The sequence below is a fragment of the Salmo trutta genome, chromosome 29, assembly GCF_901001165.1.
Source record: "Salmo trutta chromosome 29, fSalTru1.1, whole genome shotgun sequence".
Classification (NCBI taxonomy): Eukaryota; Metazoa; Chordata; class Actinopteri; order Salmoniformes; family Salmonidae; genus Salmo; species Salmo trutta.
Genome location: NC_042985.1, coordinates 28,326,956 through 28,341,686, shown reverse-complemented (window position 1 = coordinate 28,341,686; position 14,731 = coordinate 28,326,956). Strand labels below are relative to the sequence as shown.

At 44.8% G+C, this 14,731-nt stretch overlaps 1 protein-coding gene across 5 annotated transcripts in view; it reads right to left on the bottom strand.

Moving 5' to 3' along the window:
• The window catches only part of LOC115167304 (myotubularin-related protein 13), a 160,836-nt gene that overhangs the window by 43,288 nt on the left and 102,817 nt on the right, over window positions 1-14,731 (bottom strand). For all 5 annotated transcript variants that reach the window (XM_029721601.1, XM_029721602.1, XM_029721604.1 and 2 more), the window contains one exon: window positions 3,749-3,817. In XM_029721601.1, the coding sequence (XP_029577461.1) occupies window positions 3,749-3,817 (69 nt within the window). The remainder of the gene's footprint in view (window positions 1-3,748; window positions 3,818-14,731) is intronic.

Sequence of the window (14,731 nt, the reverse complement as noted above, 5' to 3'; positions counted from 1 at the left end):
GCAGCCTGCCAGACAGACAGACCTCACTGTGCAGCCTGCCAGACAGACCTCACTGTGCAGCCTGCCAGACAGACCTCACTGTGCAGCCTGCCAGACAGACCTCACTGTGCAGCCTGCCAGACACCAGACAGACCTCACTGTGCAGCCTGCCAGACGCCAGACAGACCTCACTGTGCAGCCTGCCAGACAGACCTCACTGTGCAGCCTGCCAGACACCAGACAGACCTCACTGTGCAGCCTGCCAGACACCAGACAGGCCTCACTGTGCGGCCTGCCAGACACCAGACAGGCCTCACTGTGCGGCCTGCCAGACACCAGACAGACCTCACTGTGTGGCCTGCCAGACACCAGACAGACCTCACTGTGTGGCCTGCCAGACACCAGACAGACCTCACTGTGCAGCCTGCCAGACACCAGACAGACCTCACAGTGCAGCCTGCCAGACAGACTGAGGGAAGGAAGGGGCAGAATATAGAATATAGGTCAATGAAAGGCGGCTCTTCAGTTTGGTTTGTGTTTTGGGCAAATGTTCAAACACACACAATGTCTCTCGCACAAACACTCTGTGGGAGCGGGCACATTGCTGGGAAGCTTCCCACATTCTGTAGTGAGGAGAGGTTGGGCAGCAGCACTGTGGGCTGAAGACAGTCCACTGGGGAGGGTCCAGACTAACCAGACTGAAGCTAAGAGAAAGAAGACCACCGTGACAGGACAGTCTATATTCATCAGATTAAGTTGAGAAAAACCTCATAAGGTAGTGACAATTCATGAAAGCCTTAAGACTTAGGGGATTTACTATAAATATTATACTGTAAAAGGGTCATGTTAATTTAGAGTGCTTTTCTGGGGGCAGCCTTCAGATGGGGGCATTGTAGTGATTGAACACATTACACACTGTGGTGATAAAACCCTGGATGTGAAGCCCTGACCAAATTTCTTCCAGACCCGATCCCCACTTCTCATTGTAGTTACTGCGGGCAGCAGAGGTTGACGGATTGAGAGGCTCTGGGGAAGATGTCAATGAGGAGTGATGGATAACAGGTACAGGTGAAGCAGCGGTCTTAATAGCCAACTGACCTCGTTGGGAGGGGTTGAGGGGATAAGGTGATTTATACTGCTGGGGGCTGAGCATGAGGACTGGCTGGAGTAAAAAAACATACAGTAACCAGCAAGGCGGATGTCGTCAATGGCACGTGCTACCAGACGGCACGTATTGTGTTGCCTTGCCACTGCAAGACGGTATATTATGTACAATTCACTATTTACACGGATGGAATTACACTTTAAGCAATAGGCCTGCTCTTGTAAAGTAATCTACATGAGAAACTCAAAATAACAACATGTTTATAATGAAACTATGCAGCAAATTCGCGAGGCAAGCCTGGCTACTGTGGTTACGTAAAAGGTGTAAAAAAGTCGCCTAATCACTCAAAGCCACTTGAGCACTGATTAACTACGTCTTTCTATGGAGATTACAGACAGGTTGTGTGCGTGTGTGTGTGTGAATTCTGCTGTCCAAATGCCTTTCCGGGGTTACCACTGGCCCAGTTCGAACTACCGTTGTATTACAGGTTCTCCCTACCCTGGCATGACCCACAGGTAAACACCTTCAGCTTCACCTTCTAGGAAGTCTAAATGGGATCCACCGACAGGGATCCACCGACAGCAGGTTGTCTTAACTTGAGGGCAGGGTGCTGTTGTAGTAAGGTTGGAGGGCTTAGCAGTTTAGTACTGAAGCTAGGAGGTTAGGGGTACTTGGTAGCAGATGTGCAACATGTACCCGAGACGTGTTGTTTTCCTTGGTAGTGTAATAAAGTCCATGATGAATGAAATCAGAGCTAATCTTCCATGAAAAGGTATGCAAATAATCTTGACCATAAGACCCGCGTCAAAACCATTCCATGGCAAATAAACAAACGGTTCTGCTTGAAATTCTCTCTTTTTGGCTTCGTAACAAAACACGTACCACTGAAAGATTATAGCACATTTCATCTGCTATTTTGTCACCTTTTCGTCACGATTGTCACCTGGGTGCAGAGAGAAGACACTCCTGTTCCCTTTCTCTCAACCAACGATTCTACAAATGGCTCTCTCAGCAGTGTCCTACTGTCATGGTCCTCTACTACAGCGTGGCATAAACCCAACACTCCACTGGCTCCTTCATCTGCTGCCAAGCATGCTTTGATCAGCCCCATAAGTCAGTGTGGTAAAGTCAAAGACTACGGGGAAATGTGGCAGGATGGGGTAAAACAGGCCAACAGACATTTTGCAAAAGGATGTAATTGACTATCGTGCGATGTTGCGATTATCCCGAGAATCTCTTTGGAACGTTGTGAACCATCACAAGGTGCTCTGTTTTTTTGGGATACGTTGTTTTTCCAGCTTTTTCATGCTGCTTTTTCATCACATAAGAGATTACACAATATGGACCGTGGTGGATTCCTGTGCTCTTGCTTTTCGCCATTTGCGTGACCACACGCTGGGCTCTACAGTTAATGCCATTCCTTTGTAAATCTGGGAGAAATCTGTTGCGTTCTGGAGCTCACGATATCATTCCTTCTCATTCCTCCCGTGCCAGAAACTGCTCCGTCGAGAATGAGACGCCTCTCAGGATTCGTGTCTCTTTCTGAAAACCTGGTGATAAAGGTCCTTTAACGTAATCCTTTAAATCAGATTGTATGGTTACGTAAAATGGGGAAACAAGAAGAAAAACGACAGGAAATCCAATGCGTTTGGGCAATGGCTTTCAGATGTCTTAATGAAGAGGCAGAAAGTTGGAGCCTAGGGTCACAGTGTTGTGTTGACAACTTGACGGTCACAGAGAGACACTGTTACTCCGTTACAGCAACAAACCAAACTATCAACAATGTGCTGTAGTGGGGTCTGTGACCACTTTACTCAGGTTGTGTACAGAGACAACTCTGCTCTCACCCCCATCACATAGCAGGTCACACTGTACACCTGTATCAACAAACAGAGACAATTCCCTTGGTTTTACTTAGATAATTGACTATGTGTACATTTCCAATGCCACTGTGGTCTGATAGAATGGTTAACCTGGCTGGGAAACAGAGAGAGCAGGCTTATCACAGAGCGTTACATCAGCCTGTCCTGTAAGAACAGGGTGAGTCATACAATGGCAGAGAGTGGGCGAGGTCCAAATTCTGTCTCTTAGGGTCTGTGCCCAATGCAGGGCAACATCCCACAGTTGTGTCTGTCGCCGTGGCAACAGCAGAGCGGTGGGGACATATTTGTGGTGCGCGCTGCAGCAACCAAGTTTGATCATGGGAGGTTGGAAACCACAAACCACAGCGGCCCTCTGGGCTTTGGTGTGAGGTACAGTTCTCACCCCCATTATCCTAATGTGGCTGGTCTGAGAACAAGCGGGACTCCTCTGTCCCCTCCCATGTCCCAGAGCTGCATGGTATGAGGCTTGGGAAGTCTCTTGTCCTGCCTGGAACACAGCTCCTGACATGAGGTTAGGGCATGCTGCATGCACCAGAGGCAACCTTCAGAACAGGACCAGTGCCAGGACAGCTGGGATATTACACCCCATCCCTTTTCTATTATAGCCCCCCGTTATAAATACCCTCCATTAGGACGGCCAGCTTGTGGTGAATGCCAGGCCGTCCTGCCCTTGATTGAGCAATATAATCAAAAGGACCTGCTGGCTGACTCTCTAACCGCTCTCTCTGTGTGAGAGAGGAGAAGAGCTCTGTGGAATGGAATCTCCCAGTCAGTCACTCACCCGGTAAAAGGCCGTCGTCAGGGGCAGCAGGGCGGAGGCGACCGCGTACTCTTCAGAGCTGGAGCAGTCCTGTGGGTCACACAACAGGGGAGAGGTGAGGTCAGGACACAGCATGATTATGTTACAGAAGCAGGTCAGGCCTCCAAGTACACCTGTTATATCACTATGGGTCAATAAGGTCTGGGCAGTGCACCTCTCAAAAAACATTACGCACGAGCAAAACCTGAGGTCATTTTTACAAACAACTAATAATAATAATAATAATAATAATAATAATAATAATAATTGGAGTAATTTAATTTGTTGGTCATTTCATTTTGTGCATTCCTGCTCCAGATTACATCCCATAGTTTCCGGGATCAACATCTGCAAACGTATTGAATAAAACCATGAGATTTTGTTGCATAAAATCACAAATTGTCTTGGCTTTAAAATGCAACATCCATTAGTCAAGCACAATGGCGAGTCCAAAAAAAAACAGACATTTCATTTTTTTAAACAGCTAGAGCGCAGCTGACAATTCTTTCTCCCATTTTTACACCACTCACAGAATGCATCTGTACTGGGGTCTATTTGAAATCAAATAAGTTGTATTCAATGGAGCATTAGAAATGAGCACGGCATTCCAGCAGATAGTACAATACATCCAGTAGATCTGGGGACTTAAGAGCCCAAATAAAATGGCTCATATTGAGGACAGAGAGACTGGATGAGAAAATGAGAAAATCTGAAAAGGACCCAATTCGGACCCAAAAGAGCTCCACACACAGGAAATTGGTACTTATCTCCATGAGCTTTGTTAGGATTTATTTGTTCAACTGGGAAAATGAGAATGGCCGCCGGAAACTTGATTTAAGTCCATGTCAAAACAGCAGAGCTGATCCTGATCTGGTGCTGTGTCTCATAACCCTCACGGGGACCCAAAGGGCAGGATACGTCGTAAATCACACACACACACACACCCCTAAAACACAACTGCATTCACAACCCATCTTTCATACACATACGAACAAACACTTCATAACCACGCACGCATTCGACAAACTTTGCATTTTCACAAAGACGCACACCACCTCACACACGATCAGAGCCTCTCATTTTGGCAGGAGAGGGGGGTAAAGGGATTGTGACAGGAATGCTGGACTTGCCAATAGTGGAGGGGGCCTTTTGAACAAATCCCCCATTCCCTCATACCTCCCAAAAAAACAGAGGAATGTACAGAGAGGAGACAAATGCAAAACACACGGTCTTCAGCTAAACATGAAAGCCTGGCCCCCCATGAACCGAGCGATATACTTTGTTTTCCCCTTGCAGTTGGTTTTTAGTTATTTTGGGTTGCGGTTGAATGCTCCAGTTTGGAGAACCACCAAAGCTTTGTTTACCCGCATCCTTGACAATGCCGCAGGTCACAGAGGTTCAAAGAACCCAGTGAAAACTCACCAAATAACTCCAGGAGCAGAAGTGCAAGGGCAGAAAAATGGAAACATTTAACAGAGATGTTGTTATTCAGACAAAAAGATCACAAGGTCAGAGGAGCCAAGTCTGGGCTAACATTTCATAAAGCATCGTTCTAATTCATCTTTCCAAAACACTGCACTGTAATGCCTTGAGCCGAGCTTGTCAACATCAAAAGGCAGAAGCATTGATTCAGAGCATGAAGAAGTGTCATAAGTGCTCTGCTATCTGTAAGAAAACAGACAGCGTACATGTTCATGTGTCATTCTGGCACAATCCCGCTTACTTTAGGCGACCTCAGTATCATCTACAAACAGGGCCGCGCTGTAATCTGACAGAAGAGGGAAAGTGATGTTCTTCAAGTGCCAAGTTTTGGGAAGTCATGAGGTCTTAGAAGCAGCTATCCAGGTTAGCACCATGATTTACTGTATTTCAGAACTTCCTTGGCCAATAGTTCACAGCAAACCATACTGAGAGTATAAAGACGCCCAACTACAGTGAGGCTGAATAACTGAAAGGCGGCAAGGCGTGAGGGAGTCCCTGTGGCTGCTGACCTATGTAGGCTCTACTGCATGTGCTTGGAGTTATCCCTGGTTCACCAGCAGCACATAAGCCTGTTTACATTGAGACAGAGGAATTTTGCCGTTTATGATTCGGGATGCTGCAGTCGCCGCAGAGCCCAGCGCATACGAGCACATGCAAGAGTGCAGGGGTGGGGCGTGCGTGTATAAATGTATGTGCGTAAGCGCATTTGTGTACAGAAGGGTGAGGAGAGCAACGTGCACCCCTGCAGCTCCGCTTAGGAAGGAGGAAGCCGTCTCTCTTCTCCGTCTCTTTCATTCTCTCTCAAGGCTGTGGTTCACGGATGACTCAAAGTGTTTTGCCCCTGATAAACACGTAGGCCTATACTCAGCAAACAAAGACCCTGGACCCGCACGTTTAACAGAGCCCTATGACAGGAAGTGAGCAGAGAGCAGCTTCCTGCAGACTCCAGACACCTCTCCCTCAACGCTTTCCAGGAACCATCCGACTGAGACAGGCATTTAAAAGCATAAAGGGGAGCTGGAGGAGGCTTTTATGAGGCTGCTGTGCTGTGGTATTATTCATACTCACTGGGTCAGAAGCCATAGAGCACGAGCCATACTCACACATTATAAGCTGACTCACTGACAAACAAGCACAATACTGAGCACAGCCATGCACACAGACACATATAGTACAAACTATGGTACACTAATCAAATTGAATGTCAGAAGCATGGAATAAAATAACTGTTCGCTTCCCGGCCTGTACTGTGTTCCCTGGCTATGTTTACCTGGTCCTGCTGGCTGACATCCAAGGGGAATGACTTTATCTGTACATGATAACGATGCTCGTGAGAACTTCCCAGTGCTGTCGTTATGTTAGCCTGTCCAACCAGGCCAGAGACTGACCGATCTACAACCAAGCAGAGCAGAGGGAGAGCTTTTCACAGCAAGAACCCACTCCTATTCTCACAGAGGATATTGAAAGGAGGGCAGGAGAAGTAGGGGACTCTAAATGAAACCTTAACCAAGTTACTGTTCAGGTCCTGGAGGGAGGTAGGCTGGAGACGCTGTGTGAGACTGTCAAACACACAGCAGTACATCCTAGTAGAGAGGAGGGCAAAGAAAACATCACATGATATTGCATGAATGGGGATCTGTGGACACTGCTCTCTTTAGCAAAGCCATGAGTGAAAAATATCTCTAAAAAACAAATAATCTGCTCAATGCTAAACCTTGATTGAGGAGACTAAACTGCTAGGTGTAACCCTAGATAGCAAGAGATCATTGTCAAAACATATAGACTTAATGGTTATTAAAATGGGAAGAGCTCTGTCCATGATAGGGCGTTGCTCTGCCTTAGCATCTCAGTCGACCAGACGGGTCTTACAGGCTCTATAGTTGTCGCACCTGGACTACTGCCCAGCTGTGTGGTCATGTAATGCAGAGGGACATAGGTACAGTGGCTTGCAAAAGTATTCAACCCCCCACCCCCGGCATTTTTACCATTTTATTGCCTAACAACCTGGAATTAAAATAGATTTTTTGTGGTTTGTATCATTTGGTTTACACAACATGCCTACCACTTTGAAGATGCAAAATATTTTTTATTGTGAAACAAGAAATAAGACAAAAAAAACGGAAAACTTGAGGGTATGTCTCTATAAGCTTGGCACATCTAGCCACTGAGACTTTTGCCCATTCTTCAAGGCAAAACTTCTCCAGCTCCTTCAAGTTGGATGGGTTCCGCTAGTGTACAGCAATCTTTAAGTCATACCACAGATTCTCAATTGGATTGAGGTCTGGGCTTTGACTAGGCCATTCCAAGACATTTAAATGTTTCCCCTTAAACCACTTGAGTGTTGCTTTAGCAGTATGCTTAGGATCATTGTCCTGCTGGAAGGGGAACCTCTGTCCCAGTCTCAAATCTCTGGAAGATGACAGGTTTCCCTCAAGAATTTCCCTGTATTTAGCACCATCCATCATTCCTTCAATTCTGACCAGTTTCCCAGTCCCTGCCGATGAAAAACATCCCCACATTATGATGATGTCACCACCAGGCTTCACTGTGGGGATGGTGTTCTCGGGGTGATGAGAGGTGTTCGGTTTACGTCAGACATAGCATTTAACTTGATGTCCAGAGTACCATCTGACCAGAGTACCTTCTTCCATATGTTTGGGGAGTCTCCCACATGCCTTTTGGCGAACACCAAACGTGTTTGCTTATTTTTTTCTTTAAGTAATGGCTCTTTCTGGCCACTCTTCCATAAAGCCCAGCTCTGTGTAGTGTACGGCTTAAAGTGGTCCTATGGACAGATACTCCAATCTCCGCTGTGGAGCTTTGCAGCTCCTTCAGGGTTATCTTCAGTCTCTTTGTTGCCTTTCTGATTAATGCCTTCCTTGCCTGGTCTGTGAGTTTTGGTGGGCAGCCCTCTCTTGGCAGGTTTGTTATGGTAAAATTCTTTACATTTGTTAATAATGGATTTAATGGTGCTCCGTGATCTGTACTTCTCTGCAACTTTGTCCCTGACCTGTTTGGAGAGCTCCTTGGTCTTCATGGTGCCGCTTGCTTGGTGGTGCCCCTTGCTTGGTGGTGCCGCAGACTCTGGGGCCTTTCAGAACAGGTGTATATATACTGAGATCATGTGACAGATCATGTGACACTTAAAGTCCACCTGTGTGCAATCTAACTAATTATGTGACTTCTGAAGGTAATTGGTTGCACCAGATCTTATTTAGGGGCTTCATAACAAAGGGGATGAAAACATATGCACGCACCACTTATTTATTTGAATTTGGAATATTTTGTGCATGTCCATTACTTGAAATCCAAATAAGAATCCATTTAATTTACAGGTTGTAATGCAACAAAATAGGAAAAACGCCAAGGGGGATGAATACTTATGCAAGGCACTGTAAATCGCAGTTCGTCCAGAACAAAGCAGCAAGTATGGCACTTAGACGTACACGGAGAGAAAGTGTCAGTAATGTGTGTCAATCTCGCCTGGCTCAAAGCGGAGGAGATTGACTGCATCACTCTTGGTCTTTGTGCGAGGTATTGATGTGTTTAAGGTACTGAACTCTGTTCAAGCAGTTGGCACAAAATTCAGACGCTCATCTGTACAACACAAGATATGCAAATCAATCAGAGGTCTCTTCAAAGTCCCAGAACAGAGGCTGGGAAACGCAAAGTATTAAATAGAGCCATGACTACTTTACAGTTGGCACTATGCATTGGGGCATGTAGCATTCTCCTGGCACCTGCCAAACCCAGATTTGTCCGTCAAACTGCCAGATGGTGAAGCGTGATTCATCACTCCATAGAACGCATTTCCAGTGTTCAAAGACCAATGGCATTGCGCATGGTGATCTTAGGCTTGTGTGCGGCTGCTTGGCCATGCAAACCCATATCATGAAGCTGACATTGCTTCCAGAGGCAGATTGGAACTCGTTAGTGAGTGTTGGAACTGAGGACAGACGATTTTCATATGCTAGACACTTCAGCAGTCGGTGGTCCCGTTCTGTGAGCTTGTGTAGCCTACCACGTCACGGCTGAGCCGTTGTTGCTCCTAGATGTTTCCACTTCACAATAACAGCACTTACAGTTGACCGGGCAGCTCTAGCAGGGCAGAAATTTGACGAACTGACTTGTTGGAAAGGTGGCATCTTATGATGGTGCCATGTTGAAAGTCTATGAGCTCTTCAGTACAAGCCATTCTACTACCAATGTTTGTCTATGGAGATTGCACGGCTGTGTGCTCAATTTTATACACCTGTCAGCAACAGGTGTGGCTGAAATAGCCAAAGCCACTAATTTGAAAGGCAGTCCAGATACTTTTGTATATATAATGCATGTAGGCTATGTAGTTTAGTCCTTGACTAATAATGTTCTGTACTATCTATGTATTATGTCATGTTTCATGTGGACACCAGGAAGAGTAGCTGTTGCTTTTGATCCAAACCAATGGAGAGAGCGCAAGCAGGTTCCCTGACTCTCACACCCTAGTCTGAATGGGGTTGTAGCCAAGGTTCCCTCCATTGTTTTCTGCACTGAGCAAATTTCAGGTCTGCTGAGTGCAAACTTGAAGTTGTGAAAATTCTGTGCAACACTCACTTTAGGTTACAGTTAAGTGGCCAAGTAGGCTACTGTGGCTACTTGATCATAATTTACATTTTTTACATTTTAGTCATTTAGCAGACGCTCCTATCCAGAGCGACTTACAGTACATTTCATACATTTTTTTCCCATACTGGTCCCCCGCGGGAATCAAACCCACAACCATGGCGTTGCAAACACCATGCTCTACCAACTGAGCCACACGGGACCACCTACCAGAGTGGCCTACTATCAAAAACAAATGGGGAAAAACACATCCAATAACATTTTAACATGGAAATAGCTGTTCTATCATTCAGCCTACAGTAGCAGCCAATGTGTAGTGTTCAATTCCTACATTCCATTAAGCTTCGCATTAACCTGTTTATTCACTTGTCCTTCAGACAAGGTGACTTACATTTAAAAGTATTTAATCTTTATATAATCTTTATTTAACTAGGCAAGTCAGTTAAGAACAAATAATTATTTACAATGACGGCCTACACCGGCCAAACCCGGACGATGCTGGGTCTTTTGTGCGCCGCCCTAGGGGACTCCCAATCACGGCCGGATGTGAATTCGAACTAGGGTGTCTGTAGTGACGCCTCAAGCACTGAGATGCAGTGCCTTAGACTGCTGTGCCACACAAAATGTTGTTTGATGCAAGAAACCACTTCACAAAATAAAATTCATTATTACAGAGAATCAAGACAAATGATGCTACCTTCTGCCTATTGGCTACTTAAGTTCATTCAAGACTGTCACAAAATACAACACTGCTCCTTTAAGATATAAAAGCTCTTTACCTGACTCGCTTTTCAAAGATGGCTAGAAATGCACACCTTTTGTTCTCTTGTTGAAAGCAATCACTCCCCCATTGTTGACTACAACTGAGCTATAACTGGGCTAATAACTCACTAACGAGCAAAGAAAACAAAGAAATATGCGCACGTGGCTACATGCAGCTCTCACTTTGATCTCAAAACAAGCGCATCTAGTGACCGCTCGCATCTAGTGACTGTACTGTAGCCTAAACACAGTCCAGTTCAAAGTGAATGGCACAGATCCATAAATGGAAATTGAATTTTTTATTTCAATTTTATTTAACCAGGTAGACCAGTTCATTTACAACTGCGACCTGGCCAAGATAAGGCAAAGCAGTGCGACAAAAACAACAGAGTTACACATGGGATAAACAAATTAACTGTCAATAAAACAATAGAAAAATCTGTATACAGTGTGTGCAAATGAAGTAAGGAGGAAAGGCAATAAATAGGCCATAGTGGCGAAGTAATTACAATTTAGCAATTTACACTGGAGTGATATACAGTTGAAGTCGGAAGTTTACATACACTTAGGGTAGAGTCATTAAAACTCGTTTTTCAACCACTCCACAAATTTCTTGTTAACTACAGTTTTGGCAAGTCGATTAGGACATCTACTTTGTGCATGACAAGTAATTTTTCCAACAATTGTTTAGATAGATTTTTTTCACTTATAATTCACTGTATCACAATTTCAGTGGGTCAGAAGGTTACATACACTAAGTTGACTGTGCCTTTAAACAGCTTGGTTAATTCCAGAAAATGATGTCATGGCTTTAGAAGCTTCTGATAGGCTAATTGACATCATTTGAGTGTACCTGTGGATATATTTCAAGGCCTACCTTCAAACTCAGTGCATCTTTGCTTGACATCATGGGAAAATCAAAAGAAATCAGCCAAGACCTCAGAAGAAAAAAAAAATGTCGACCTCCACAAGTCTGGTTCATCTTTGGGAGCAATTTCCAATCGCCTGAAGGTACCACGTTCATCTGTGCAAACAATAGTACGCAAGTATAAACACCATGGGACCACGCAGCCGTCATACCGCACAGGAAGGAGACGCGTTCTGTCTCCTAGAAATTAACGTACTTTGGTGCGAAAAGTTCAAATCAATCCCAGAACAATAGCAAAGGACCTTGTGAAGATGCTGGAGGAAACAGGTACAAAAGTATCTATTTCCACAGTAAATGAGTCCTATATCGACATAACCTGAAAGGCCGCTCAGTAAGGAAGTAGGCACTGCTCCAAAACCGCCATAAAAAAGCCAGACTACGGTTTGCAACTGCACATGGGGACAAAGATGGTACTTTTTGGAGAAATGTCCTCTTGTCTGATGAAACAAAAATAGAACTGTTTTCCCATAATGACCATCCTTATGTTTGGAGGAAAAAGGGGGAGGCTTGCAAGCCGAAGAATACCATCCCAACCGTGAAGTACAGGGTCAACAAAGTCAAGGTATTGGACTGGCCATCACAAATCCCTGACCTCAAACCTATAGAAAATTTGTGGGCAGAACTGAAAAAGCGTGTGAGCAAGGAGGCCTACAAACCTGACTCGGTTACACCAGCTCTGTCAGGAGGAATGGGCCAAAATTCACCCAACTTATTGTGGGAAGCTTGTGGAAGGCTACCCAAAACGCTTGACCCAAGTCAAACAATTTAAAGGCAATACACTCAATTAGTATTTGGTAGTATGTAAACTTCTGACCCACTGAGAATGTGATGAAAGAAATAAAAGCTGAAATAAATCATTCTCTCTGCTATTATTCTGACATTTCACATTCTTAAAATAAAGTGGTGATCCTAACAGACAGGGAATTTTTACTAGGATTAAATGTCAAGAATTGTGAAAAACTAAGTTTAAATGTATTTGGCTAATGTGTATGTAAACTTCCGACTTCAACTGTATGTGCAGATGATGTGCAAGTAGAAATACTGGTGTGCAAAAGAGCAGAAAAACAAAAACGAATATGGGGATGAGGTAGGTAGTTGGTTGGATCGGCTATTTATAGATGGGCTGTGTACATCTGCAGCGATCGGTAAGCTGCTCTGACAGCTGACGCTTAAAGTTAGTTAGGGAGATAAGTCTACAACTTCAGTGATTTTTGCAATTTGTTCCAGTCATTGGCAGCAGAGAACTGGAAGGAAAGTCAGCCAAAGGAGGAGTTGGCTTTGAGAATGACCAGTAGTGAAATATACTTGCTGGAGCGCATGCTACAGGTGATTGTTGCTATGGTGACCAGTGAGCTGAGATAAGGCGGAGCGTTACCTAGCAAAGACTTATAGATGACCTGGAGCCAGTGGGTTTGGTGACGAATATGTAGCGAGGACCAGCCAACGAGAGCATACAGGTCGCAGTGGTGGGTAGTATATGGGGCTTTGGTGATAAAACGGATGGCACTGTGATAGACTGCATCCAATTTGCTGAGTAGCGTGTTGGAGGCTATTTTGTAAATGACATCGCCAAAGTCAAGGATCGGTAGGATACTCAGATTTACAAGGGTATGTTTGGCAGCATGAGTGAAGGAGGCTTTGTTGCGAAATAGGGAGCCAATTCTAGATTTAATTTTGGATTGGAGATGCTTAATGTGAGTCTGGAAGGAGAGTTTACAGTCTAGCCAGACACCTAGGTATTTATAGTTTTCCACATATTCTAAGTCAGAACAGTCCAGAGAAGTGATGCTAGTCGGGCGGACGGGTGCGGGCAGCGATCGGTGAAGAGCATGCATTTTGTTTTACTAGCATTTAAGAGCAGTTGGAGGCCAGGGAAGGAGTGTTGTACGACATCCAAGCTCATTTGGAGGTTTGTTTTGCATATAGACCTACTGCAGCTCTGATTGGTTATGGTGCACCAGTCTGTGTAGAATATGGGCCCGAGTCATGCCTGTCAATGCAATAGAATCCTACTCAAATACGCTCTGCCTACAAGAAAATCTCTTGCACAGTTAATTTTGCATACTAAATCTTGCATAGTTTTTTTTCTTCAGTATATTACATTGAAAGTGACTAACATTGCATTGATTCGATCACAATTGCCGCAGTAGAGCGAAACGTTGATAGTGTTAACTAAATGGGAAACTGTAGAAAGTTGAATGAAGTTCAATCTCGTGCTTCTCTGTGCGGGCTTATATTTCTTCTGCACGGAAGGCCGATGTGAGCTGAGCACCCTCAGCTTAGAGGGAACATTGGTTATGGCCCATCTGGCCAATAGCATCACAGCATTTGGCCAGCCCAGAGTACATCTGAACATATACTAATCTAGAATGGATAGACCTACAACTTTTCTCCTATGCCCAACAACCCCCAGCAGGTGAAGGAGCACATGTGTGAATGACATTCTGACAGCGTTTTGTGAGCACTGTCATGGGGCCCATAATTCTCTCGGATAGGAAATGGTTGAGATGCCAGGATGCATTTTTACCCTTTTTTCCACAGCAGGGCTCCACTCGCCTGGCCTTGCCTTGTGCAATGTCCACTTTCAAACCTGCAACAGCTTGGAGGGGGATAGAGGGAGGAGAGGTGCTCTGCACAGCGGCTGCACGCACACAGAAACAAATAGGCTCTACATTAGTGCAAATACTCCAATTAAGGTCAGTCATGTCTTTGAGTCATGTGGCTGTCAAGTAGGAGATACGACTTAGAACAGCTGCAGAATGTTTACCACATACACAGATAAGATGCGTCCAGCACCGATAGCACTGGCATCCACTTTGGACAGTTTAGTCAGCGTCTTACAGTAACAGTTGAGGTCAAAGCACTTGAGGAATGGACAACTAATGTGTTTGGTCAGAGCTCATTGGTTTTCAAAGAAGTTGTGTAAAATGTGGGTTGAGGCCTGACAGGACAGGACCACGAAGTAGTAACACTATATGGTCTTCATCTGATACCTCTGGTGATAGCTCAATCAGCCAATCACATCACACCACACAGACAGACCTGCTGGCAGAGCATCTTTTCTCATTAAAATAACAATTGACTCAGAATAACAGTAAGGTAAATATTTACTTTGAATACTTCAAATACTTGCAATAAATGAAAAAAAAAACCCGGGGTACGATATGTAAACAAACCTTGAAGCATTTAAT